The sequence below is a fragment of the Opisthocomus hoazin genome, chromosome 8, assembly GCF_030867145.1.
Source record: "Opisthocomus hoazin isolate bOpiHoa1 chromosome 8, bOpiHoa1.hap1, whole genome shotgun sequence".
NCBI classification, from domain to species: Eukaryota; Metazoa; Chordata; class Aves; order Opisthocomiformes; family Opisthocomidae; genus Opisthocomus; species Opisthocomus hoazin.
The window spans coordinates 54,936,979-54,963,340 of NC_134421.1; the positions used below are offsets into that span (position 1 = coordinate 54,936,979).

The following is a 26,362-nucleotide window of genomic DNA, read 5'->3' on the forward strand; positions in this document are numbered from 1 at the left end:
ACATTCGTGTACTTAAATATAAGTATACTTTTTTGTTTTTCTGCAGTCCTGCAGATTCTCCTGAGACCATTATAACTGGTTTATTTCCTAGACATGTCTGTAAAGGACATTCTGCTCATAGATAATATAACATATAGTGTCCTAAAGTGAAAAGTGTGGCAGAACAATTCTGTCTGGCAAGTTTGTGAGTTAGGGGAAAAACGTGTTTCAATCTTAAGATAAGAAGGATAAACGGAGCTCTTGGCTAAGTCTTTAAGACTTACGAAATACAAAAGATTAAAACAAATGTTCCTTGGTCCTTTTGCCAAATAAATTGAATTATTTACTTTTTGATTAAACTTGTGTTTTTTAATATTTATAGTAACAAGCTTTTGATATATGACTGATCAACTGTATGAACAAAGACTGTAGATCTCACAATTCAATTCCTAACAAAGAGAAGGCAAATGGTCTGTTGTAATATCTAGAACATCAGCTAACGGTCATACTTTTCCTTAAACATAGTTCACAGCTATCACCTAAAAACTGACAAGAAAGTTATTCACTGGAATTCCAAAGAGGGAATAAGGTGTACAGCTCTGTAACACCTTAAATCGCAGAAAGAGATAAGGAGATATTTACGTGCAGTATCTGGAAGCGGTATGGCTGTTAGCATAGCAGAGTTATTAAATTTTATTATATCCGAGAAGCACTTGGGTGAACTGTGTGAGTCTGCAGGTTCTTGTTAGTACTTCTTTGGTGGATGTCTCACAGCACAGTGTCAACCTGTTCACAGATTCAAGTCTATTTTTAATCAGATGATGTGTAAAGAACTAGCAAGTAGTTTTTCCTTTTCTTTCTCTTTTTTTTTAAGGATCCCTGCAAAAGAAATCCTCTGTGTTTAGTTGCAGTATCATGTTCTCCCTCCTCCTTGCAGTGTTCCTGGCTGCACAGTGGTACATCTAAAACAGGAAAGGTTTAGTGTTTGTTCTCCCTTACCTTAACTCTAGGCTAGAGACAAAGTAGATTTCAATTCCTACACTGAAAAGAGAATAGAACACAAGTTTCTTGCCTCATCAGTAACTATTTTTAATTAGGTCTAAGCACTAAATTTATGGGTTTAATTCATTAACCCCAGCATGACATGTGCAGATGCTTTCATGTACTGAATGCTGATGGACCTGAACAGGCTTCAGAGACCATGGATTCCTGCTTACTTTCCTTCACCACGAACTGCAGCTCCTAGTAGCGAAGCATGCTGGCAGCTGTGGGAACTACCCCACACAGGAATAAACTGCAGCAGACCAGCCACTTCCTTGAAGAGAATCAGTCTTCATCAATCTTCTGCCTTACACATATTATGTGACAAAAGTCTTCACAGGGAGAGGTAGAACAGACTACCTAACTTCTGATAAATTGACTTGGTAGAAGTTTGGACATCCCCAAAAACCCAGAGGTTCCCAGAAGTATTAGTCCCCAAGCAGTTAACCTGCAAAATGACATTTGGACTCTGTGAAACCTCCTGAGGGATTGGATTCTGGCTTTGACTTCGAGTGCTCTGTGGTATTATTACAAAAAGGTGTCTGGTGCATTCTTCTCCTGCTCTGTTTTTTGAGGAAGTTACCTTTGGATTCAGTGTTTTGTGTAGAAACCCAGACTACCAATATACAATGGATTGGCCTCAAATCAGACTTAAGTGAGGGAATACACATTTAGTGGTTAGGAAAGCTAAAGCTGTGATAGAATTAAATCTGGCCAGGGACATCAAGGGCAGCAAGAAAAACTTCTGTAGTTACGTCAGTGATAAAATAAAGACTGGGGAAAATATAGGCCCTCTCTGGAAGGAAACAGGAGACCTGGTTAACTGGGATCTGGAGAAGGCTGAGGTACTCTACAAATTTTTTGCCCCAGTCTTCACCAGCAACTACGTCAGCCAGACTGCCTAAGTCGCAGACAGGAAAGGCAGGGACCAGGATAATGAAGAACTGTGCACTGTAGGAGAAGATCAGGTTTGAGACCATCTAAGGAACCTGAAGGTGCACAGGTCCATGCAACCTGATGAGATACATCAGTGGGTCCTGAGGGAACTGGCAGACGAAATTGCTAAGCCACTATCCATCATATCTGGGAAACACTGGCAAGTTCCCACCACCTGTAAAAGGGGAAACTTAACCCTCATTTTTAAAAATGGAAAAAACAAAGACTGGAGGAACAACAGGCCAGACAGTCTCATCTCTATGCCTGGCAAGATCATGGAGGAGATCCTCCTGGAAACTATGCTAATGCACATGGAAAATGAGGTGATTGGTGACAGCCAACATGGTTTCACTAAGCGCAAATCATGCTGGAGTAATTTGGTGACCTTCTACGACAGGGTTACTGCTTTGGTGTATAAGGGAAGAGCAATGGGTATCATCTGTCTGGACTTGAGCAAAGCATCTGACACTGTCCTGCATGACATCCTTGTCTCTAAATTGGAGACATGGATTTGATAGATGGGTCACTCGGTGGGTAAGGAATTGGCTGGATGGTCGCACCCAAAGTGTTGCAGTCAATGGTTCGATGTCCAAGTGGAGACCAGTGATGAGTGGTGTTCTTCAGGAGCTGGTATTGGGATTGGCACTGTTTAAGATCTTTGTCAGTGAAATGGACAGTGCAAGGTCCTGCACATGGGCTGGGTAATTCCAAGCACAAAGACAGGCTTGGCAGAGAATGGATTGAGAGCAGTGCTGAGGAGAAGGAAATGGGAGTGCTGGTTGATGAGAAGCTCAACACGACCTGGCAGTGTGTGCTTACAGCCCAGAAGGCCAACTGTATCCCGGGCTGCATCAAAAGAAGGATGCCCAGCAGGTCAAGGTTGGTGATTCTCCCTCTCTGCTCTGCTGAGACCTCATCTGGAGTCCTGCGTACAGCTCTGGAGCACTCAGCACAGGAAAGACATGGAACTGTTGAAGTGGGTTCAGAGGAGGGCCACAAAAGTGAGCAGAGGGATGGAACACCTCTCCTGTGAGGAAAGGCTGAGAGAGCTGGGGTTGTTCAGCTTGGAGAAGAGAAGGTTCTGGGCAGACCTTATTGCAGCCTTCAGTACCTGAAGGGGGCTTGCAAGAAAGCTGGAGATGGACTTTTTTACAAGGGCAGGTAGTGATAGGACAAGGGGTAATGACTTAAAAGTGAAAGAGGGTAGATTTAGATTAGATAGAAGAAAGGAGTTCTTTACTATGAGGGTGGTGAGGCAGTGGAACAGGTTGCCCAGAGAAGTTGTGGATGCCCCCTCCCTGGAGGTGTTCAAGGCCAAGTTGGATGGGGCTCTGAGCAACCTGCTCTAGTGGAAGGTGTCCCTGACCATGGCAGGGGGGTTGGAACCAGATGATCTTTAAGGTTTCTTCCAACTCAAATCATTCTATGATTCTATGATCACACACACTTAGTTACAAGACAGGCACTAAATTGCTTAGTTCTGCCACAGTAGCCACACCCCTGGCTGTGTGCAGAAGAGAAATGATATGCCTGTAAGCAACTTTACCAGGAAAAATAGGTTGTTTAGAAAATCACAAAGACCAAAGGTACTAGGCAGAATATTTGCTGAACGCAATCTTGGATTTAAGCTTTATCAATAAAACAGGGATGGTATATACACTTATACAGAGAAGAGTCAATTAAAGCATGGTTCTGTTCAAGAAAGCCTATTTCCCTGTGTGCTCCCTTCGATAAATTGTTTCCATTAATATTTGTGCCTTCATCACCACATGAAATCTATTCAAAACCATTTTAAATGCACATCACCTCACTGTTAGAAACCACTCACAACTGTATCGACCATGGGCTATATTTCTCATTAATTACGAAATGGAAGTCAGAGTGAATAAAGCTGGGCCTAAATTGCTGTTGAAAACAATCCTGAATATTTTGAATGCTGTAGCGTAATAGAATATTAACTCATTACCACTCAGGTGCCTTTCAATATAAATACGATAAATAAAGGATCACAAGATTCAAGAGGAAAAATCTACCCTAGGAGCAAGGAATGCTGACAGGTCTTGCATGTGGTGGGGGAGCAGGTATCCTACTGCACATCTCTTCATTGTCACCGTTCACCTTCTTCCTTGTTGTCTTTGAAGGATGTCTCCACGAAAGATGTTTCTCCCCAAGAATTGGTTCACAAGGCAACCTATTTTAATTTTCTTAATGAAGTTAACTTGATCTGGAATTGCTGAAGCACACAGAGAGTGGAAATCAGCAAAGTTATTTTGCAGATGTTTTTCATAGCAAAGCTACACAGTAGGCATGCAGGAATGACTGGAATGTCTTACGTCAGACCTGTTCTGAAAGACCTCAACCAGATCCTCTCAACAACCTCTACAAGATGTTCTGGAAACACGAAGAGGGGACAAAAAATGACAGAAACTTTCATAAATCTATCATACCCTCTGAGGACTGCATTTATGACCCACCAAGGCATACTTTGTCTTATTGTTAATACGATCCTGATATTTGAATATGTACATATATATTTAATATATAAGAGCAATATATTCTGTAGAATTTATTCTGTATTACCTGTAGTAAAAAAAAAAAAAAAGTAACTGAAAATACAGGAGCAAGGGACTGTAAAAGATGTGTTGTCAAATTCTAATGGCAATCTTGTTCTGTCTTTTAAAACAATCACGTTTTCAAGTTCCCACAACGGTTACTTCTTTCCCTTGAACCGGGTTTAGCCTCCAAAGCACCTTTTTTTATTTATAATGTGATTTTTAAACTGCTCAGGATAGCACAGGATAAGTGCCACTTCTGCATGACACCCACAGCCTGCCTCACGTCTCAGCTCCAAACACAAGGAGACATAAACAGATGCTTTTTATGACATCTTACCTGTAACAAACACACAAAAAAGGATGGGAAGAGTGGAGTCTCAGCTCCTTCTCCTTTTCCATCAATCAGCAATGGGCTATACTGCAAAAAAGGAGGTGAGTATTGTTCTGTCCCATACAGCTTCCTCAAGTCAAGTACTGCCTGTCTGTGGTGCATCCCAGGGGCACGAAGGGGATCTCAAAGGTGATCTTGTATGTGGCACAGCACCTCTTCTAGCACCTTCCAGCTTCACACAGCTTGTCCCCAAGGCCTATCTCATATTACAACACAGTCAATGCCCAGTTTATTTGTAAAGCTAATTTGGGGCCCAGGACTGCCCACCAGTTTAATGCCCATGAAGTGAATGAAAGATTCACACTCAATAGCACAGGCAGGAGGTGACTGAGAGACAGCCTATGACCTTGAAAAGCACCCTCATTCCAGCCACTTCACCAACACATAGCAACTTCATAGTTTTGTTTTGATCCTAAGGAAGTAAATGGAAATCATGTAACTCCTTATGAAAAAGTAAAGGTATAAAAGGTGCATGACTGACTGATCACTAAGAAAAGCTTAAAAAAATCTAAAAAAGGAAAAAAGCCCAAACCTAAAACCTATTCTCCTGCTTTCAAACCCCTTCCTCCCAGTTTCAGAGTCACATACATTCATTTATTTCCTCTTGGAAAGAAGGAAGGTGAAATTTAAGGCATTTCTGCTGTGGGTGAGTGTCTATCAAGTGGAGCAGATGTACCAAAAATTTCTCTGTGGTTTTGGACAGCACTTCCTCCACGGCGAGACTGTCTTTAACTTTCATGTTGTATAAAAAACCCCCCAAAAATCCCAAACGGGTCTGGGGAAATTTCATTTTGCTCACGTATGTTATGTAAAAAAAAAATGAAAGTAAAAGCAGTCCGTATGCAGGTCTATGTTGCTAGTGGGAGCTGTGGTCATGCTGATATCAGAAACAAAGGACAGTCCTATAAATTACAATATACACATTAAAAAAAGCTGCCATACCGACCGGGCTGCTTAATGGTATAGTACTTTGCAGAAGATCTTTTATTTTTTCCTCTGTGACTTTCACTTGCAGTCAATGCAGGTGTTTGACCAGGTCTTCTGAGGACAGGGAGATACCCGATAGAAACCAAATACCTGTAAGCACACATAGACCACCTTTCCAGGGAATCCCTTTCCATCTTTCTCAAACACACTTGTCACAATTACCACCTGCTGACTGAAAGAGTAGAATATAGTAGAATAAATGAAGGACAGAATGCGAGGTGGCATGGCAGGCTGTCCGGTGTTTCATAAAAGGTTTAAAAAAGGTTTGGTTTGGAGGTGAAATCTTGCCACACACCTCAAGTTAAAGCATGAATCCCTTAGCATATGGCATCTTTAAATGTGTGCTAAAAGAAAGAAGAAGATAACTGCACAATTAGAACATGAAGTTTTTTAATATTCAATCCTACTAATAAGCTCAGGGAATGAAGAGCTCTTCCCAAATCTGGTACGCAGCGGAGTGATAAGTCTGCTACTCAGCTCTTGACCTGCCGTTTCTCAGCCCTTTGCCTCACTGCAGCATCTGGCTGTTCACACTGTGGTGCTAGAGGGAAAGGATCCCTACTGATCATCAGAATAGCTAGGGCCCAATTTACACCTAATTAAAAAAAAAAAAAAGACACACCTCCAGTTGCAGGCAGAAGTAAACGAGACGCCAACACAGCATCCAGGGAAGATGTGGTTGTCCACTGATTCTCGTATCAGTGGAGAGTTGCATTTCGTGTTACTAGTGTCTGAAGCTTTGTTGATCCTGACTTTGGCTGCATATGTGGGTGGGGAAGGTTCTGTACAAAAGTCTTCTTACAGGCTATACATAGCAGGCTCCAGGCCTACAAAACCTTCTGCTGACAGAAGAGTATATAAAATTTTAACACCATTAAAAATCATAACAGTGATCTAAGGAAATGTCTGTATAAAAAAATTTTTAGCAGCCACAAACAATGAACAATGACTACAGTGCCTTTTATGACAAAAGTTGGTTGTAAAGTCAAGAAAAGTCTATCACAAAGATTTCTTTCCAACCCCAGTTTCTTTAACTAAATATATTCATTTTATAAAATAAGCTTTCCAAATGTTCTTCTTATACAGTGTCTTTTCCAAACTTTTATGTTATCTGGACTTCATCTTGGTTTCTGTCTTAGACAAGCATCATCCTCACTCATTCTTCCTTTTTCTGGCAGAATACAAAAGCTATTGTGAGTAACGTATCTAGAGAAAGTAGATGATACTGTCATTCATAGTGATGGTATCACTAGGACTTTGTTCAGATGACACTGTCATTGCTAGTGCTGGTATCACTAGGACTTTGTTCAGACCCTTTGGACAACACTTAGGAAGCTTATAGCATATTTTCATTGCACTGTGTACTCCTGGCCTAAACAGGGAATACCAGTTTCCATTTAAAAGGCAGAATTTTTGAACCTTCTAAATTATTATACTACAGACACAAAATAATATTCAAGTTTGAATGCAAAAATTATTCTTTTAATTGAATCATTTATTCGGTGTGCCTGATATGTTAAGTAAACACTCAAAATGATAAAAAAAGAGTCTAAAATAACTGCATTCACAAATCTAAACAACTTCAGCACATAATCAGTTCTTTTCTGTGTATCAGTTGATTTCATCTCTTTTCATCCTTTCTGTCTTCTGCTTTGTCACACAAGTGGAACAGAGAGATAAATCAAGCATTTACTTGCTTTATTGCATAAATCTCACAGCAATAGAATGGAATTGATCACATAAAGAAGTTTAAGATGGGTTTCAGTGAATCCTTGAAATGCTGTAAATTAATCACACAAGCTGATATTATATTTCCTCAAGGGAAATATATTTTAATAGATCTTTTCTGAACATTTTCTTCCTTTAATATACTTATAAATGCTGCTACTATTCTTTTTTTTTCTAAGATGATTAAACCATTATTTTTCCCTAGTACTGTGTGTTGCAAAATAAATCAAGAAAATCTCTTCAGGACTTAGAAAAATATACAACAAAATCACTGGGAAATTTAAAATAAAGGTATGAATATATCTTCAGCAATAATTAATGCATTCCTAACCTTTGTTTAAATCAAAATAGATGACACTGTAAGAGGATCCACAAAAATGGAAAGCTGTACTACATGTAGCACGTAATGCTATCCTGCAATAAGTTTTAAAGGAAAGAAATTTGAGCTAGTGAACTAGTCCTTTGCATCTAATTGACAGTGTCCATAACACAGTATTTTAACCCATTAAAAATGTATTTCATTAATTTCAAAGCTGCTTGATTTATAATACTAGAGAATATAGTCTAAATTCCCATTGGGAAAGTACAGATTAATGATTTTATGTGGACAGATGTAATTTAAAACAGGATTGGTATTAACTCACTAATAGCTGCTGTATGAATATTGTTCGTACAAGTTCCTCTTCACTGTCACGTCTCTTTCTCAGAGACTTGAACTGCGAAAGTGCAGTCTCTGCTTGATCTTGAGCTGCTATACTAAATCTGCCCAATATCTAGTGATTTTTGCAAATTGAGACAATTCTGTTCTAAGACAGTTATCACTCTCCAAGAAATTGGAAGCAAAGCGTGAACATTTTTGTACTGGTCCCCACAGTGGAAATGAACATTAACAGAAATAGAGATCTAGGTTAAACTACAACCATGAATATGAAAGCATTTTTCCTATCCCCAGTCTTAAACAATTTATTAAACCCGAGTAGTTTATTACGGAATTACAGGATTAAAACATCTGAAAATAGTGACAGATATGGTGATATTCAGTCCTTTAATAATACAATAATATGTCATGGTTTTAGTTTGCTCTAAGACTATTAATTCTAGAGTGACAACTGCCACATCTGTGTGATTCCTAACCGTCGACCCTAAAAAAAAATCTGGTGTACTTTTATTGTTGTTATTACTATTACTTTTCTTACTGGTGAACAGCTGACTGGTGAATCCAGGTGGAAACACTCCATTGTCAGATAATCAAAGTTACTGTGAGGCTGATTCACATTAAGGGGCTTATGTGAATGGAAATCATGTGTTTTTTGGGGCATGGAACAAGGTTAGCAATCTTTGTATTTGCTTTAGAGTACAAACTCAGGGTTACTTGTGTACTGTGAAATGGATAAGGTGAAACCTAAAGCATGAGACAAATTTGTAACATCATGGAAAATAAGATCAGACTTTACTACACAGGGTAAACGTTGACAGCTGTACACAAATAGTAGGATTTGTGTGGGATACTGTAACAAAAAAATTTTCTTTATGTTTACATAGTATAATTTGGTTCACTGTTATTGAAAGGAAATCCTAGCAGATTAAGGGCATGGTAAATATTTTTGACAGTATTTCACCTTGTTACCATAATTTGAATGGACTGACACTTCACCATCTTCAGATAAAAGAGGGTACATGTGAGATAAAATAAAAGGATGAAACAGGATAACTGATTTCAATAGTAAAGCCAGTGCCAACCTACTAACTCTTTTACTTTAATTACTAGACTTTCCAGATATAGAAGTAAAGGTGTGGTTTCATTATACACTACACTAGTACAGCTATAGAGTTCCCTCTTCCCCTTCTTTCTTGCACCATACGCAGCTGCTTATCCACTTGTTTCAAATTTAATTATGGTGCAATCAAAGAAGGAAGTGGAACAGCTCACTGATCTGATAGAAAATGAACTCATTAAAAAAAAGGAAAAAAGGCTTTCTGTCAGATCAGTGAGCTCAACTGATTTATGTACACAATTGCTAGTTGCAAGAGGCGGACATGAATTTCCAGCCAGCCCTAGAAGAACCTTCTTTTCAGAGGCAATGTATAGCTGTACTGAATTAGGTGCAATCTTACAGTGTGTCCTGAGAAAGATAAATACAACAGTAATGACTGGGAGATGTAATAAGCCAGAAAAACTTAGTGATCAAAAGTTTTTAATCTTGTAGCTTTCACATAAGCAAAATAAGAATTGCTTTCTATAGAGAATTTGTACATACAGGACTCAAAGTAGACCATTTCATCAGATCTGTAGGCGTCCCATATTAGAACTGGCCTTTTTAAGAACCATAAGCTTCAGCAGAAGGTTACTATATTTGTAACAATTAGCACAGATTTTCAAACAATGCCATTTTCACGAAGACTGTTTCCCATCTTCCCAGGAACCAGTCAGCTATTTGCAGACTACCATATATTTCACAATACAATCGTTCGTTAACTAAAAGTAACTTAACTTTACAAATGCTACTTACTAGATATTAAGTGGTGTTCTTAACTTTTACTTATCTCCTTTCCCCTCCTCTTTATCTGACATATTGCTTCCCACACATTTGGAATGGAAAGTTTTGGGGACAAGTAAAAGCTCATGTCGTATGTGTACAAAAGCCGACATAATGGCTGCTGATCATTTTAGATGATTTCTATATTAATCAGCATTGATGTTCTATATTAACAGGAAAAGTAACAGCTGATACCAAGGTTCAGGAAGGTAACCTGCAATTTTAAAGACATTTCACAACAGTCATCCAGCATCCAGCATCCATGAAACATGTTCCAAATAAAGTTTAATGATAAAGAGAAGTATTGGCCTTCACTCCTTTTCATTAACAAGCTAACAATGCTTCATTTCCTTTGCCAGAACTGAGATCATTTTGATTTACAGTGGATAAAACAGGATAAAATGTTTAGAACTCAAGTTGGACAATCTTTCTTCAGAGACATACTAAGTATATCAAGCTCCTGGCTAAAGAATTTTGAATTTATTGTCTTATCAGAGGTCAAGCTTGTCAGCTATTGTTGTAATGGCTCAACCTGCACTGCAATGTCTACAGCACCTCGGATGAAAGGATTAGTGACACCGCTTTCCACCATGTGGATCAATAGATAAAACACTTTCACAGATGCCTCTGAAGTTCCCTCAGATTATGATTAATAAGTTCATGATGTTTTCCTGTTGGCTCTCCAGTTCCCTCACTATAGTTTGAGCTAAGAAAAACCCATGATTTCTTTGCTCTCAAGAAGCCTAATTTCCAGGTTGTCTGATGGCTGATACAGTTTTGCTTTTCATGAACAGCATACTCCACTCCAGAGAATTTGTTCTGTTTACATGACCAAGATATCTCGGTAAACACACCGATGAATACAGGCAGCAAAGAGCAAGGGAACATGGCTGATCAAGCATTAAAATGTCCATTTCTGCCCTTAATTCAAAAAGTCATCACATTACCTTTCAGTCCAAAGGAGGCATTTCTATCGGAAAGAACTCTTATCATGAGAAAGCAATACCGTTAAGAATATATCACGCAGACTTCAATGAAGTTCATTACTACTCATGGAATTAATATTTTTAACTCAGAATATGAATGAACATTTTAATGCTTCTTTTGATTTTGTTAGCAAGAAGAACTTCGCAATATCAAACAGAAGGTACTGAAGTGATGATTTAAAATACATATACCATTTCTGTGGTAGTATATGTACAGAAGGATGTACTGTTGTATCACTTAAAGGTAGTAATTTTCGCCTCTTTATTGCAATATTTTACTTGCACCTTCTTCCAAAAATTTGAACTGTTCTCAAATGAAACTTCACACTAGAAGTTTTGCTGTAAAAGTTGACTTGCTGAGTTGAATTACTATGTAGCTAGTTTTTGTGAATTCAAGATCAACTATATTTTCCTTCTATGACACAAAGCATTGTTCTTTGACAAAGACATTGTTTCCAATTCAACAGCTGCTTCAGGCTGTATAAATTTAGAAACCATTCTATACTGCAAGATAGGATACACTTCTGGAATGGCACATACCTTACACAATACATAGAGGCACCAAAGAAAATAGCAGAAGGGCATTTGTGTTGACAGTGCCAATTTAAGTAATCAAATCTTATTGATCTATCAAGACTGAAAAATCTTGAGGGTTTTTTTTTTATTCACTGTCAGATGTCTGGTTTCAAAATACTATGACAAAGCTGGAATCTCCATTCTCTCAGAAGCTGGCAGCTCTGAGAGTGCTACATACTGTAGTACTGAAGTGACTGAAGCAGAGCCAAACATCATATTTGTCATCATATTTCTGGATTTCCATTTTCTCCCATGGCCCATCACTGGAGCAATTTGTCTTTCTCCTTTTCAGAAAATGTTCCCCTTCCAAATCACCCCTCAAACAGAACAAGCTTCCAAGAAGACTGAAAGGCACATGCAACACGTCACGATAGGTTGTAATGAGTGCTGTGGGTGTTAGCAATTACAATGGGTGCACTTGGTGTTCCAACTACATGGTACTTTTCAAGTTTGTATTTGTACATATGGCTACTTGCAGTCTGTATTGTACATCATAAATAAGGATTTTCTGTAAGGTATTCTAGGCATACTGACCAAGAAGTTATAATATTGTTTTATTAGCAGGCCTCTGGTATCATTCATTTCTGCATCATTGCACTGCTGTTTTTTCCTACATAACATTCTGATGGCATTTTCAGGCTGAGGTGATATATTGATTTCTGTGGGTCACATACATCTACCATATACAGCATGCTACAGCCCAACAGGGGTTCTCAGGTTTCTTTATGGCAATTTTAGAAGGACATATATAGGATTTAATGTCTATATATTTAGCATTTTAAATGTTATCAAAGTAGTGTTTTTACCCCAGTGTCAAGCATTTTCAATACCCCAGCATCCTCCTAGTTTGAGGGAGACATTTTGTTAAGCTATGTGCACTCACACAATCTGTGCTATAATTGTGTTAGGAATTACAGAAGTGCTGCCTTCCACATTTCCCATATCTCATACATAAAGACTTTCACTTTTCTGAGTGTATGAGAGACTGTCACCTGTGAAATCCCACCCAGGCACCCTCTGGAGGAGATCCTGTCTGGGAGCAACTATGCCTGGTCAGACTCTGAATCAGCAGCCCTTGAGGACTACCTCAACAACAATCTGGTGTATGGGTTCATCTACCCCTCTGAGTCCCCCGAGAGGGCTTCCGTACTTTTTCTCATGAAGTGTGGGAGTCTGCCCCTGCAGGGATTACAGCAGGCAGAAATGCATCACAGTGAAGAACCAGTACCCCCTGCCTCTTATCCTGAAATGCTCTGAACAGCTGCAGTGGGCTCCTTAGTTCAACATGATCTACAAGGGGCCACTATGAGCATCCTGTGATGCCATTCGGTCTCTGCAATGCTCGAGCCATATTCCAGTACTCTGTAAATGCTGTCCTGAGAGACTTGCTTCATAGCTATATGACAGTATACTTGGATGACATCCTGGTCTTCTGCACCTCTCAAGAGGCACATGTCAACAGCATCCAGGTTGTTTTCCACCACTTGCACCAGTGTTGACTCTGCGACAAACTAAAGAAATTCTCCTTCCACCAACAGAGAGTGGAGTTCATGGGGTAACTGTGGGCAACATTGACTTGTGCACAGACTCCAAGGAGAATGATGACATCACAAGTTGTCAGCCCCCTTCTAGCATGGATGCAATGGTTTTCAGGATTCACCAGCCTCTAATGACAGTTTATGAAGGGGATTTCTGGTATTGTGGCTGCCATAATGGCACTCACCCAAAAGAAGGCTTAATTTTCATGGATGCCTGAAACACAAGCAGCTTTTGAGAAAGTAAAATGAGGAGTCACTGTAGTTTTTATCCTAACCCTGGCCTTTTACTGTAGAAACAGATGTGCTAACGTGTACCTGTTTCTCTGGGTAACTCACCCCACTGGGAGGAATTGTGCCTGAGATAATGAGCTGCTGGCAATCAAAGCTGCCTTTGAGAAGTGGCAGCGCACCTGTAAGGGGGCAGAGGGACTGAAAGAGGTGATGACCAGCCACCACAACCTGGAATAGTATTGAGAGATGAAGTGCTTCTCTGGCCACTTTGCCCTCTGAGCCGCCTTCTTTTCGTGCTTCACTTTCCTCACACATGCACCTTGTCCCCTTTTTATCCGAGTTCATTCACTGCAGCCATGGCTGAGGTTGAGCTCATGGCAGAAGTTCACCAGGCCACTGTAAACAACCTGCTTCTGGCCCAGCATTGTGATGGCAAGGTTTCCACCAGCCTGGAAATGGACAGGCAGGTAACATCCCACAGGGACTGCTGAAAACATGGCTTCTTCACTGATGCCATAGTGCATCTGAAGCTGGAAAACAGCTTCAGTGCTTGAATACCCGGTCCTGCAGTTTATGCATGGTATGGACATGTGTGGTTGATTATGTTTGGGTCTGTAACATCTCTTCTTGCACCAAAAGGCCTCTGCAAAGACCACAGGGTGTCTTACAGCCACAATAAGAAAGGATGGCTGCAATGCCTTCGTAGTGTCTTAAGATGTCTCTCTCTCTAATCAAGCTACAGATGTAAGCACCTGCATTGTTCTTAATAGCTCTCATTGGAGCAAGTGAGTAGGAAAGATGGATCAGTATTTCCATCTGTCTCTCTCCCCTCCCCGCATCATGGATGGAAAGAAGGAAATACCTTTTGTCTTCATGCTCCAGGTCTTGGGTTAGAAAAAACAGACCCTGCACTTTACACTGGCCCTTTGAGTAAAGTGCAGTTACACTGAGAAAGGACAGCTGTCACAGTCTTTTACAAATTTCCTTCAGCTGTGCTTGTCCCTGGCCAGAGATCACCTTCTTACTTTTTCACTGCAGGCTTAATTTTTGAAATGTTATTATCTCTCATCACTATTTCAGTGCACTTGAGATATACATAAAGGAAGAGTTGTCAAAATGTTTGTTGCATAAGTGCCTGGCACTCACACTCTGACGGACTCTTTCTTCTCTCTCTTACATGTGAGATACCCTGTTCAAAATAAAATTTTAAACAGTATTTTATTTGCATAATCGATGTATCTCTACCAAATTACGACTTTGAGATTATTAAGTATCAGTTTTCTCATGTCCTCCAACAATTAAACAAAGTGTTTTCCACAGGATCTTCTTTATTTTTTCCTGATCTCATGACATAACGTAAGAGAAAAATCTTAGAGCAACATGGTATTTATCAAAGCTTCATAATTACCAATATAAGAACACTCTTCATCCTCCGTAATGAATCTATAGCCTCTAACTCTTTTATTGGCACTCTTATGCCCTTCATTGTGCATCGCTTTTTCTGACTTTGTCAGATTATTTTTCTAATTGGAAAATGCAAGCTGTCTAGCACATACTCCATCTATTACCAGCTTTAGTCCACAACTTGCAAAAAGTCTCAGCAAACTGTTAATACAGAAGCAGTGTTAATTGTAAAAGAGGTTTTCTGGTGAATTTTCTTTGGATCAGTGTGTGATGTTTTGAGGCTTTGGACATTGGAACATCTCTTAAGAAAACATTAACCATTCTGATTGGACTACCATTTATCTGAAAAGGTCATATACACTTCAACTAACAGCAAAATCCTCACAGTTGCACACAGAAGGTGTAAAGACACCATGTGAAAACAACATTGTAGAAAAAATAAACTGAAAGTGAATATGTATAATATTGCAAATTTTAATAGCACCAGCTTTGTGTTATATAAACTGTGAGGTGCTATTAGCAAAACGAGCAAAGATAAAAAGAACAGTCATCTCATAAACACAGAAAAAGTAGGAGAAGCTGTAAACAGAGTACTAAGAAAAGAGCATAGCCTTTTTTTGAAAGCTCACTCCATGATTTGTCCAGGGATATTGGTACAGAATACTGGAAAACGCTGTGGTTGTGCCTAGTCATGTGGAAATTTGATTACTGCAATGACCATTTATGATTTCTGCTTTGCTAGCTTGACAGTGTCAGTTGTTAAGCTTAGAGGTCCATATATACAGCACTGAGATTTTGACCATAGAGTTTTGTTGCTGTTGTTCTTAACGCTGTTCCACTGTTCCACAGCAGCCTCCTGAGCTTTGGCTCTGCAGCATTTTGTACTGTAGCATTTCAGGCTGCCGTTTCTTGCAAGGCACCTGATTCACTGCTCCTTCAGACAGTACACCTGAGCTTCATCCATGGGCAGAGTCTTTCATGGTGCTGTTTCCCTGTATCAGCTGTTGCTGTTTCACCAATTGCTTCTCATTATGCCCTTCTGGCAGCTGGTAAGATGCTAAGGATACTGGTTGCTCTCAGCTGAATCACCACCAGACCTTGTTCCCTATTCACCGGATATCAGACGAAATTGGAAAAAAGCTTTATACTTCTCTGAATGCATGAACCGTAATTTCGCTCAGTTCTTAAAAGGTCCTCACAAGCTTGGAAAACTCTGTAAGTCCTTCATTTCCCATATGTATTCACATAACGTCAAGATACGTTCTGGCATGTAAGAATAATTTTCAACTTTTATAGAAGTGAATTTATTAGATATGCATAGGAAGAAAGATACTTGGTATGCATTGTCTGTAGTCATTTTTCATATAGAGCTCTCCTGGATTCTAATGTAATAAACACATATCTTTGTGCAAGTTACACAGCCCTATTCCAAACAGAAAATATTTATGTCTGGGAGGTAGTTTCAATACAGCTCTGGGTCAGAGAGCTTGCTTTAGGTACCATCTGTATCTCAGCTATCTCCAGACACAGCAGAGGACATTTTTCCTTCTTTCTCCAAGGACTGAATGACCTTCTGCCGGAAAGTCATTCAAGTGATTCTCTTAACGTTTTAAAGTTAAATGCAAAACATTTCTCAGAGTTATTTCCCACTTGATACTATACACTTGGCTACATCTGTTATTCTTTCCTTGTATCACCCCTTGCTACTTGAAGGACAGATGATAAATCTGGGCTAGATTGTGTCAGGCATTGCATGAGCTTGTAGTGAATCAGACAAAAGTGTACAAGGAGCTGTTTCTGCTTCCTTGAGCACCCAGGCAAGGTGCAGACACAAAAGACAATCTCAGCCCTGATTTAGCAGTGCTCTGAATGCACACAATTGGTGTATTTAACATTTCTGGAAGAACTGCATGCCAAAAAAGGAACTAAGGCCATGGTCTTCTGATTGGGTCAGCAATGGACTTTGGTGACATTTTTTCATGAGCTTCACTCAGAAATACAATCCAGAGGAGACCAAGTATTTTAACAAATGTAGTTTCAATATCTTGACTAGCTTTACCCGACACTTCAAAATCAAAACAAAACCATAAACCCAAGTAAAACACTTTCCCACCCCCTCAAAAAAAGGCTACAATGACAGTAAAATTAAATATAATGTTTCAGTTTACTTTCTCTCTTGATTTTTTCAATTGGATCAGCAAATTAAAAAACCCCTATTTTTTACACAGTATAGGCAATGAGAAAGGCCAGTGCTCAAGGAACACAAACTGTACCCTTTAAAAAGAGCAAAGGAATACAAGACTGTAAGGGTCCATCAGACCCCTGAATATCACAGAATCACAGAATCACAGAATACTAGGGGTTGGAAGGGACCTCTGTGGGTCATCTAGTCCAGCCCTCCTGCCGAAGCAGGGTCACCTACAGCAGGCTGCACAGGACCCCGTCCAGGCGGGTCTTGAATATCTCCAGAGAAGGAGACTCCAAAACCCCCCTGGGCAGCCTATTCCAGTGCTCCGTCACCCTCAGAGGGAAGAAGTTCTTCCTCATGTTCAGACGGAACTTCCTGTGCCTCAGTTTGTGCCCATTGCCCCTTGTCCTGTCACTGGGCACCACTGAAAAGAGCTTGGCCCCATCCTCCTGACATCCACCCTTCAGATATTTATAAGCATTTATTAGGTCCCCTCTCAGCCTTCTCTTCTTCAGGCTGAACAAGCCCAGCTCCCTCAGCCTCTCCTCGTAGGGGAGATGTTCCAGTCCCCTCACCATCCTTGTAGCCCTCCGCTGGACTCTCTCCAGTAGCTCTTCATCTTTCTTGAACTGGGGAGCCCAGAACTGGACAGAGTACTCCAGATGAGGCCTCACCAGGGCAGTGTAGAGGGGAAGGAGAACAATTCATCCCTTTCATACACCTATCACACTATACATTAAAATTGATTACACAGTCTTAGCTTACTTCTCCTACTAGGACGCTATTCCAAAGCCTACTTCCATTGACAATCAGAAACCTTTTAATTTTAGGATCACAGTCGTCCATGACTACTATTATAATCCAATTGTTTTTATGCCAGTATTATTCTTAAAACAGTTCATTCTCTCTGGTGTTTCCTTTCTTGCCGATGTCCAATGTGCAATTACATACCTTCCCAGGTTTTAGTTCTCTCAACTGAGCCACAAAGCCCATTTTTTCTTCAAAAAAGAAAAAAAATGACCTTGTTTTAAAAAAGGCTTTCTTCTGATTGTTATAGATACCCTTTTCTTTCCATGTTCCAGTGTGAAATAACCTTTAATGGTGAGTGCAACTAACCATAACAGTCTAGATGAAGTTGCAGTTGTGTCTTATGCAATGGCATTAGTGCTTCTTTTTAACTCCAGGATGTGGTTCTCCTGGTGCTTCTGAGAGTACATAACATTTACCTTTCCACATTAACTCCTATTTTTTGGAAGGCCTGATACAGAAGTGATGGAGTTAATAATAAAAAAAGCATATGAACAGAGTATATTCCTGAGGAGTTTGAGGAAACTGTTATAATAAGACTATATTTACTGTGGGTTAAAAGAGAAAACAAGAAAAAGACAAGTGTTGTTGCTATGGCTTTGGGTCAGATAAACTAGATTAAAATAAAATTTATTTTAGCCTTGGGAAAAGAACAGTAGCAAGTTGGGAAATAAAAGTTATTATTACAGTTAGAAATAGATAAATGTAAATAAGATCGGCTAAGTAGTTTAAATCAAGTAACCAAGGGTGGAAACAGGCCTGTACTGTAAAAATGAGGCTATAACTGAAGGCAGAGGTTAGGCATTTTTGAGTTCTTCGCTTACTGTCTCCCAATATGCTGTTGGACTGATTAGCTACAAGTGTTTCCAATAAGGATGTAGTGTCCACTATCCAATTTAACTTCACTTCTGAAATACAACAATTTGAACACATAAAGCTTTCTACCTGGGACACCAAAACTTAGACCCATATTACCATCACTATTCAACATTATTCTTACTGAAAATAAAAACAATTAATTTAATTTGGAGAAAACAGTTGTATTACTTTCAATGTCTTAGCAATCTTTTTTTTTTCCTTTTCTTTCTTTTATTTTGTATTTGTATGATCAATAAGCACATTATGAAGTCTAAAGCCCCATAAAATTTTCATTTCAGTTTGACTTCTGGAAATTCTCATTTTATTCTACAAGATGTAAGATTTTGCCTCCTTTGCAGTTTCCCTGTTTCGTCTTAATGTCTTATTTGCATTGATTATTTATCCAGTTATGAGCTTTTCTGCAATGTCTTCCAGCTCTCTGGTTGGGATGCATGTTCAATAATATTTTTGGTCATGCAAGACAAAGGACTTCCAGGCCTCTTTCACATTCAAGTGAAATGTTAATCTGAGCTCTGTTGCCTGTTTGAATAACTAATTACTTTTGTCTACCTTAGCTTACCTATTTGGAACCGACACCCTTCATTATAGGCCTCTATTTACTCTTCTATCTAATTAGAATCATGGAATCATAGAATCACAGAATCATAGAATGCTTAGGGTTGGAAGGGACATTTAGAGGTCATCTAGTCCAACCCCCCTGTAGTGAGCAGGGACATCTTCAACTAGATCAGGTTGCTCGGAGCCCTGTTAAACCTGGTCTTGAATGTTTCTAGGGATGGGGGCCGCCACTACCTCTCCGGGCAACCGGTTCCAGTGTTTCACCACCCCCCACAGTAATAAGTTTCTTTCTTATATCCAGTCTAAATCTACCCTCCCTTAGTTTAAAACCATTATTCCTTGTCCTGTCACAACAGGCCTTGCTAAAAAGATTTTCCCCATCTTTCCTGTAAGCCCCCTTTAAGTACTGAAAGACCACAGTAAGGTCTCCCCGTAGCCTTCTCTTCTCCAGGATGAATAACCCCAGCTCCCTCAGCCTGTCCTTATAGGAGAGGTGTTCCAGCCCTCTGATCATTTTTGTGACCCTCCTCTGGACCTGCTCCAACAGATCCATGTCCTTCCTGTGCTGGGGCCTTCAGAGCTGGACACTGTACTCCAGGTGGGGTCTCAGCAGAGCAGAGTAGAGGGGCAGAATCCCCTCCCTTGACCTGCTGGCCGCGCTTCTCTTGATGCAGCCCACAATACATTTGGCCTTCTGGGCCGCGAGCGCACATTGGTGTCTCATGTCCAGCTTTTCATCCACCAGTACTCTCAAATCCTTCTCGGCAGGGCTGCTCTCAACCCTTTCATCCCCCAGCCTGTATTGATACCATGGGTTGTGTCGGCCCGGGGGCAGGACTTTGCACTTGGCCTTGTTGAACCTCAAGAGGTTCACAAGGGCCCACTTCTTGAGATTGCCCAGGTGCCTCTGGATGGCATCCCTTCACTTAGGCATGTTGACCACACCACTCAGCTTGGTGTCATCTGAAAACTAGCTGAGGGTGCACTTGATACTGCTGACTTGCTCATTGATCAAAATATTAAACAGCACCAGTTCCAGTATGGACCCCTGAGGCACATCACTTGTCACCGGCATCCATCTGACAAACTGAAGCACAGGAAGTTCCGTCTGAATATGAGGAAGAATTTCTTCTCTCTGAGGGTGACGGAGCACTGGAACAGGCTGCCCAGGGAGGTTGTGGAGTCTCCTTCTCTGGAGATACTCAAGACTCGCCTGGACAAGGTCCTCTACAACCTACTGTAGGTGACCCTGCTTCGGCAGGAAGGTTGGACTAGATGACCCACAGAGGTCCCTTCCAACCCCTACCATTCTGTGATTCTGTGATTCTGTGATCTGGACATCAAGCCATTGACCACTACCCTCTGGCTGCAACCTTCCAAGCAATTCCTTATCCACCAAAACAGTCCACCCACCAAATCTGTATCTCCCCAATTTAGAGAGAAGGATATTGTGGTGAACTGTGTTGAAGACATTACAGAAGTCCAGATAGAAGACATCCCTTGCTTTTCCCTTGTCCACTGATGTAGTCACTCCACCACAGAAGGCCACTAAGTTGGTCAGGCAGGACTTGCTCTTGGTAAAGCCATGCTGGCTGTCTTGAATTACCTCCCTGTCCTCCATGTGCCTTAGCATAGCTTCTAGGAGGATCTGTTCCACGATCTTCTCGGGCACAGAGGTGAGGCTGACAAGGCCAGTAGTTTCTAGGGTCCTCCTTTCTACCCTTTTTAAAAATGGGTGCAATGTTTCCCTTCTTCCAGTCACCAGGGACTTCACCTGACCGCCATGACCTTTCAGATATGATGGACAGTGGCTTGTCACTGACATCACCCAATTCCCTCAGGACTCTGGGGTGCATCTCATCACATCCCATAGACTTCTGTATGTTCGGGTTCCTCAGGTGATCACGAACCTCATCTTCACTTACAGTGGGAGGGGTTTTACCCCCTTGTTCCCCATCTTGCAGTCCATCGACTCAGGAGCGGTGAGGAGAGAGGTTGCTGGTGAAGACTGAGGCAAAAAATTTGTTGAGTACCTCAGCCTTCTTTGCATTTGTTGATACAAAATTGACATTCTTCTTCATCAGGGGGGTACACTTTCTTTAACCTTCCTTTTCTGGTTGACATACCTGTAGAAGGCCTTGTTATTCTTAGAATTCCTTGCCATGTTCAGCTCCAGCTGCACCTTGGCCCTCCTGACCTCATCCCTACACAACCGGCAGCATCTCTATACTCTTCCCAGGATACCTGTCCCTGCTTTCACTGCCTGTGCAGTTCCCTCTTGCCCTTTAGTTTGACCAGCACAACTCAACTCAGCCATGCTGGTCTCTTCCATTCCTTGCCTGATTTCTTACACCTGGGGATTGAGAGCTCTTGCTCTCTATGGAAAGCATCCTTAAAGATCTGCCAGCTCTGTTCTGCTCCCCTGTCCCTGAGGACCATTTCACAGGGGGTCCTACTGACTAACTCCTTGAAGAGCTGGAAGTTGGCTTTCCTAAAATTCAGGGTCCTGACTATACTCCTTGCCTTCCCCATATCCCTCAGGACTGTGAGCTCCACCAATGCGTGCTCCCTACTACCCAGGCTGCCTCCAATCTTGATGTCACTAATGAGCTCATTTGCATTGGACCATCAGGTCCAGTATTGCATCCCCTCAGGTAGGGGTGCCTATTACCTGGCTTGAAAAGTTATCCTCACTGCCTTGTAGGAATCTCCTGGATTGCCTACAACTCACCGTGCTACTTTTCTAGCAGATGTTGGGGTGGTTGAAGTCCACCATTAGGATGAGAGACTGAGAGCGCAAAGCCTCCTGGAGCTGGCGGAAGAAGGCTTCATCAGCAGGCTTCCCTTGATCAGGTGGCCTGTAGTAGACACCAGCCATAAGGTTCCCTTTGTGGCTTCGGTCTCTGATTCTTACCCATAAGCTTTCGACCTGCTCACGGCTATTCTTCAGGGACAGCTCTTCACACTGTATTGATTTCTCGATGTAGAGGGAAATATCTCTGCCCCTCTTTCCCCGCCTGTCCCTTCTGAACAGCCTGTAGCCATCAATAGCCACAGTCCAGTCATGAGCAGCACAGTAGCTTCCAACTCCTTCTGTCTGTTGCCCATGGTGCATGCATTTGTGTAGAGGCACTTCCAGGCTATCGACTGTGTCACCTTCTTAGTGGCACACCCCTTGTTTCCCTTGGGGTGTTTCACAGAAGTTTCCTTGTTGGCTTATACTACCTCAGGAGGTTCCAGCTCACCTCTGCAAGACTTTGACTGTGCTGCAGTGTCCCCAGCACACCTCTGGGCTACAGGTTGAGGAACAGTACTAGCACCCCGTCTCTCTAACCAATGTGTATCATCCCACAGGTTGTCACTGGCAAACCTGATATGTTCTCCCTCCCTCTTCACATTTAGTTTAAAGCCCTGCCAATGGGCCCCGAAAGCTCCTGAGCAAAGATTCTTTCCCCATTAAGAATGGTGAATCCTGTCTGATGTCAGCAAGCCTGGTGCTGTGTAGGCCATCCTGTTGTCAAAAAACCCAAAGTTGTGTCAGTCACACCAGACACAGAGCCGTGTATTAATAGATTGGGTCCACCTTTTCCTTCCAATGTCACTGCCCACAACTGGAAGGAGGGAGGAAAAAATAACCTGTGCCCCAGATTCCCTCACTAGCTATCCCAAGGCCCTGAAGTCTCTTTTAATCACCCTTGGGCTATGTACTGCAACTTCTTCCCCATCCACATGGAAGAGTAGTAACAGGTAGTAGTCCAAGGACCGCATCAGGCTAAGAAGTTTCCTAGTGATATCTCTAACCTGGGCTCCTGGGAGGCAGCAGACTTCCATATGAGGAGAGTCTGACCAGCATATTGGACCCTCTGTTCCCCTCAGAAGGGAGTCTCCTACAACTATGACCCATAATTAAAACTCAATTACCTTAAGATCATGCAATCCAAGTCTACATTTTACAACTGACATTTTGTATAATGTCCTCACTACTTAAAAAAGCCAAGTTTAAAAGCAAATCAGCTTTGTTGGTTCATGGTGAAGGAACCTAATCATATTCTGAGGGAACTCATTCTTTATGAGTAGCTTTTGGTCAGAAGCTCTAGTCAGGAAATTAAACAACTCTGCTGCACATGATTTTCCCAGGGTACACACTGACAAGATTTTGTATATTCATTCTTAGGAGTGTGGTGGCATAAAACTCTTTCATGACAGGTAAGCTTCTCTGAGGCATCCACTTCACTGACTAAGAGTGGAGGTTCTTGAATGCTCCAGAGTAATTGCCCTGGAGCTTCCTGGGATGTTCAGAGTAGCATTAGTGGGGCTTTACCTACAGTCTTCCCTCACGACCAGGTGCAGGTTCATTTCTGCTATACTTTGCTTTCTTAGTTTTCCACACTGCAAAACAAGAACATTCTCCCCATTACTTTTATCTTTTTTTTTTTCTTTTTTCTTCTTTTTTTTTTTTATTTTTTTTATTTTTTTCTTCTTTTCTTTTTTCTTTTTCTCTCTCAGACAACGAAAACCCATATTCTGGAATAAATTATAATATATAAGCTTGAGTTTTAAATAATAGAAACTACAGACATAATCAACTAACATACATGGTTTATCATCTTTTACTAGCCGTGCTGTAACAAAGTAATTTCAAAGCTGTTTCTAATTCCTTCACATGCAGGATGAAGCAAGGTACTGAATAATAGACAGGTATCTGTGAGATGCAGAAGGAGTGGCTGTAATACGTTTGTCTTACTTATTTTCATACTAGGCTTACACAAAGGGGGTCCTCTAGAATTAATCTAACAAAATTTATGCTCGTCTGCATCACTCTGTTATGTAAAAGGAAAATTTCTGTGTGATGCTCTTTCTCTGAGGGCTTTGGCTATTCAGCTACGTAATTTTTCTTTTGAAACTTTTACTTTCTTTTCAAAACATTCAGTCAGACTCAGGAAAGATCCCATTATTGTTCCATGGACTGTGTGGTTCCACATATTGGTACTGAATGAAAGACTCGATGCACTTCATCAGTATGAGTGCACACCAGTACTTTTTAGCACAACATTGGGAGGTTATAACACAACTTCTTCAGGGGATACCAGCAGAACACTATTAATTTTAAGAAGTATTCAAAATAGATTAAGCCAAAGACTACCTTCTGCACAGAGAGTGCTACCCCTTTCCCTATCTCAGATGCCTCCATCCTGATTGAAACAATCCAAACATTTAGGCACATACTTAGTTTACTGTCAATATGCACGTGCTAGTCTGAAAGCAGGACAGTGAATCACATTTCCCAAAATTAATTAGAGGTGACTGTTCTTTGGCAGCATTGCTTCAACATTACTCCATTTCTTTTCACAACTCATGTGGGGTCCTGATTTACACTTGTGTAATTCCAGTGTAGCACTCAGCCTCTAACGAGACTGCAGCATGAGTAAAAACACTTGCAAGCAGATTTTTATCTTCCTGCAAATTAGTAATTCTGCAAGAATGTCAAATGGTCCTGCTAAACACATTGAGTTGGCCATGTCTGAAATTAACTTTCTAGTCATTGCTCCAGCCCACGTGGCACTTGACAAGTGCTACAACACTCAGGAAAAACCATGTTAATTATCACATGACTGTTATTTATATCTCTGTTTCTTGAAACACTGTTCAGTCATTAAAGATAGTGAAAAATGGCACAATCCAGAATGAATATAAAATGAGTATTCATAACAGCTAATTGTCACTGACATCTCAAATTTCATTATAATTTCTGTTTTGCTTAGCACTTTCTAATGCAATAAACCCATTACTATACTGTTTAATTACTGGCTATAACAGAAGTCCAGACAACAGAAGTTTACATTTCATAATCAGCTATATAGCTAGTATATTTGTAGAAATGTTTCTTATATAGATTTAGATGTATTTATGTAGCATAACAGATCTTAACATGTTTAACAGAATCTCCCATTTTTTTCAGTATGTATCGCATGTTTTAATTCACAGCAAATCTAATAATTCAAGAGTTTTTAAATCTGTTAGTGGAACTAAAATAAACTTTTCTCTTCTACTGGGATATTATAATAGTCTTTATTTCTTTACCCTGGGCATTTCATCATTCCTTTGAAAGTGCAAGTAGGAAACCACAACTAAACAAGAAGGCTTGCAAGTGAGCCATTCTCATGTTTATCGAGACCATGATTTCTCTTGCAGGCTTGTTAAGCTCTTAAATATGTATTAGTACCAAGCTAATATAAGCCCATGCTTTTTGTGTAGTATCACCTACTTCACATACACATAGACAATAAGACAGCTTAATTTAAAAATGGTTACAGTTATAATGCTGGCTATATAAAGCCACAGGGAGATTATTTTAGCTTTAGAAATTGACTTGGGGAAAATTAACACAGTTGACAAGCACATTAAATACTAACTACTTCAAAACATACTGATTCTTGCTGCTGCTAAAGAAGGCAGTATCTAATTTAAAATATTTCTCAGACTTTAAAGAGTACTTCTCTTACAAATACTTACCTTTACAAACACTATTTTTTGAAGCGCATTAAAAAAGGAGATGTTTATTGGCAGCTGTTTAAAGCCGACAGTTTTGGAACAGAACACTGTGATGAAGGAGTCTGTCACAGACAGAAAGCAGTCATTTGGGGAGGATAAATTATGATGGTTTGATGATGATGTATTTATTGGAGTTCCTGGGAATCCTGGGAGGTCAATGGATCCTCCTTTCTCTAAATGAGAAGAAGTCGAGCCCTGACTAGAGGGCGGTCAAGCCATGCTGCACTGCATGCCTAGCAGCAGAATGCCCACTGATTTCTGCTTGTAATAAATGTCAGCCTCTGAAGCTGTTATTTACAAGCTCTCTCTCTGGTAGCCCTGAGATTCCCAAAGCATTGTTGGTTGCAGCATTATGCACAAGTTCTTTCAATCAAAGCAATCAAGGTGACAGAGATTGAAGCTGACAGGTCACAACCCCATTACACTTTATAGCGACTGACATTCTTTTTGTTTAATGGATAAGTTTAAAAAATCTAAACCAGTTTAATT

General features: G+C 40.6%; 1 protein-coding gene across 9 annotated transcripts in view; it reads right to left on the bottom strand.

Annotated features, from left to right (window-relative positions):
* Positions 1-26,362, bottom strand: part of TAFA5 (TAFA chemokine like family member 5) — a 495,240-nt gene that overhangs the window by 52,282 nt on the left and 416,596 nt on the right. Inside the window, exon 5 of one of the 9 annotated variants that reach the window (XM_075429211.1) lies at positions 4,000-4,189. The exons of the other annotated variants lie outside the window; for them this stretch is intronic. Within the exon in view, the coding sequence (XP_075285326.1) occupies positions 4,148-4,189 (42 nt within the window). The 3' untranslated portion in view covers positions 4,000-4,147. Of the gene's footprint in view, positions 1-3,999; positions 4,190-26,362 lie in introns of those variants that run through there. 9 annotated transcript variants of the gene reach the window in all.